The 2,356-nt window shown below is 58.6% G+C and overlaps 1 protein-coding gene across 1 annotated transcript in view; it reads left to right on the forward strand.

Annotated features, from left to right (window-relative positions):
* Nucleotides 1-2,356, forward strand: part of FAM83E (family with sequence similarity 83, member E) — an 18,651-nt gene that overhangs the window by 10,038 nt on the left and 6,257 nt on the right. Inside the window, exon 4 of the mRNA XM_011946458.1 lies at nt 640-1,057. Within this exon, the coding sequence (XP_011801848.1) occupies nt 640-1,057 (418 nt within the window). The remainder of the gene's footprint in view (nt 1-639; nt 1,058-2,356) is intronic.

Genomic DNA, 2,356 nt, shown 5'->3' on the forward strand with positions numbered 1-2,356 from the left:
TTCGAGACCAGCCTGACCAACATGGTGAAACCCCATCTCTACTAAAAATACAAAAAATTAGCCGGGCATGGTGGCAGGCACCTGTAGTCCCCAAGAACTTAGGAAGCTGAGGCAGGAGAACTGCTTGAACCCGGGAGGCAGAGGTTGTAGTGAGCCGAGATCATGCCATTGCACTCCAGCCTGGGCAACAAGAGCAAAGCTCCATCTCAAAAAAAAAAAAAAAAAGATTTCCAGGCTCAAGGGATCCTCCCACCTCAGCCTCCCAAGTGGCTGGGAGTACAGGTGTGCACCACCACAGCTGGCTAGTTTTTTGACTTTTTGTAGAGACACAGTCTCGCCATGTTGCCCAGGCTGGTCTCAAACTCCCGGGCTCAAGCAACCCTCCTGCCTCAGCCTCCCAAAGCGTGAGTCACCGTGCCTGGCCCTGATTAGATAAGTGTCTTATCTTGGGCTGTCTTTGCTCCATCCCTCCTGGGTACATACTTCAGTTGTCCCCATTCTACAGACGGGGAAGCTGAGGCTGGAGAGGTCAGGACTCGCCTGAGGTCCTACCGCCTCCCCTGGGACCTGGCTGGGGATGGGGGCGGGGCTGGGCCCTCAGGATTGGAGCCCCTGATCCCCCTGCTCCCCAACCCCCAGCTTCACGTGGAGTGACGCACGCCTGCACCGAGGCCTGGTGACCCTGCTGACCGGTGAAATTGTCGACGCCTTCAGCCTTGAGTTCCGGACGCTGTACGCGGCCTCCTGTCCGCTCCCACCTGCGCCCCCCCAGGATCCCTCGGTCATGGGGGGCCTGCAGCGGGGCCGCAGCCCGCACCGCGTGTCCCGCCGTCGCTCCGTGGCCCCTGCGTCGCCTCCGCCCCCTGACGGCCCGCTGGCCCACCGCCTGGCCGCCTGCCACGTCTCCCCTGCCGCCCCGGGGCCGGCACTCAGCGACATCCTAAGGAGCGTGCAGCGCGCCCGGACCCCCAGCGGCCCCGCGACCCGGCCCAGCCGCTCCCTGTGGGACCTAAGCCGCCTGTCCGAGCTGTCTGGCTCCAGTGACGGGGACAACGAGGTGAGATTTTGTGGCTGGTGCCAGAAGAGCATGGAGCCCAGGAAGGGGAAGGCGTTTGCCCAGGGTGGTGCAAGCCAGGCTCCAGGGACCCTGCTCCCAGACATAGAGCAGGAAGCGTTTTCTGGGGGCCTGCGCCGCTAAATTCCTAATAGCATTGTTTGTTGACTTGCTGTATGCGGGGCAGGTGGGCGCTGGGTGGCATGGGGCAGAGACAGGAGAGCCCTGGGTGCACATCCTGGCATGACACACTAGGTGGGGGGAAGCCGAGGACCTGACTTCTCTGAACTTCAGCATCCCCATCTAGGAACGGGCGGAGCAAGGGCACTCATTCTGAGTTTGGTTGAGGGAGGAATCCACATGGTTAAATAAAAATAGAGTAGTAATGATAACAACAATACATTCCTGAAACAGGGAGTTCGAGACCAGCCTGGCCAGCATGGTGAAACCCTGTCTCTACTAAAAATACAAAAAATTTAGCTGGGTGTGGTGGTGCACACCTGTAGTCCCAGCTTTCGGGAGGCTTAGGCAGGAGAACTGTTTGAGCCAGGGAGGTGGTGGTTGCAGTGAGCTGAGATCGTTCCACTGCACTCTAGCCTGGGCGACAGAGCGAGACGGTCTCAAATAAATTCCTGAAGTGGAATTTACTGATTTTGTGATATCCTCATCCCAGGCCAGGAAGGCTGGGAGATATATATATTTGAGACAGGGTCTTGCTCTGCAATGTCCTGGGAATCAGGAATCATCTCCCTCCATCCCAGGCAAGGAAGGCTCCTAACTGGAGAGGAGACGGGGGATGGGCAGGGGCAAGGTCCTCACCTTCACCTGGTCCTGAGCACCACTGGGGAGGAGACAGGGGATGGGCAGGGGCAAGGTCCTCACCTTCACCTGGTCCTGAGCACCCTCGCCCAGCATCCCCTCCCTTGGCAAATATTTGCTCCCAGCTGGCAGATGCCAGCGCTTCTGGTTCCTCCCCAGCTGCAGAGGTGGGGACCCAGTTCCTTGCCCCTCTGTAGGTTAGGGGGTCCCAGGCTTGCCCTCTCACTTCCCCCCTTCCTTCTTGGGCTCCCCACACCATCCTCCTTGCCTGCCTCCTCCTCTGCATCCCTCTCCTTTCTGTCCCTCCTCCTGCTGCCTTCCTGCTGCTTCTTGCTCATGTCGTCCTTCCCCTTTCACCCCCTCTGTCTACTCTCTCTCCTTCCTGGCTCCCCTCCTCCCTCCTCTCCTTCTTTGTCCTCCCTCACCTTCTCCCTTACCCCTTCCTCCTCTTTTACCTTGTTTTTTTTTTTTTTTTTTTTTTTT

This window comes from Colobus angolensis, unplaced genomic scaffold (genome assembly GCF_000951035.1).
Source record: "Colobus angolensis palliatus isolate OR3802 unplaced genomic scaffold, Cang.pa_1.0 Scaffold25, whole genome shotgun sequence".
NCBI lineage: Eukaryota > Metazoa > Chordata > Mammalia > Primates > Cercopithecidae > Colobus > Colobus angolensis.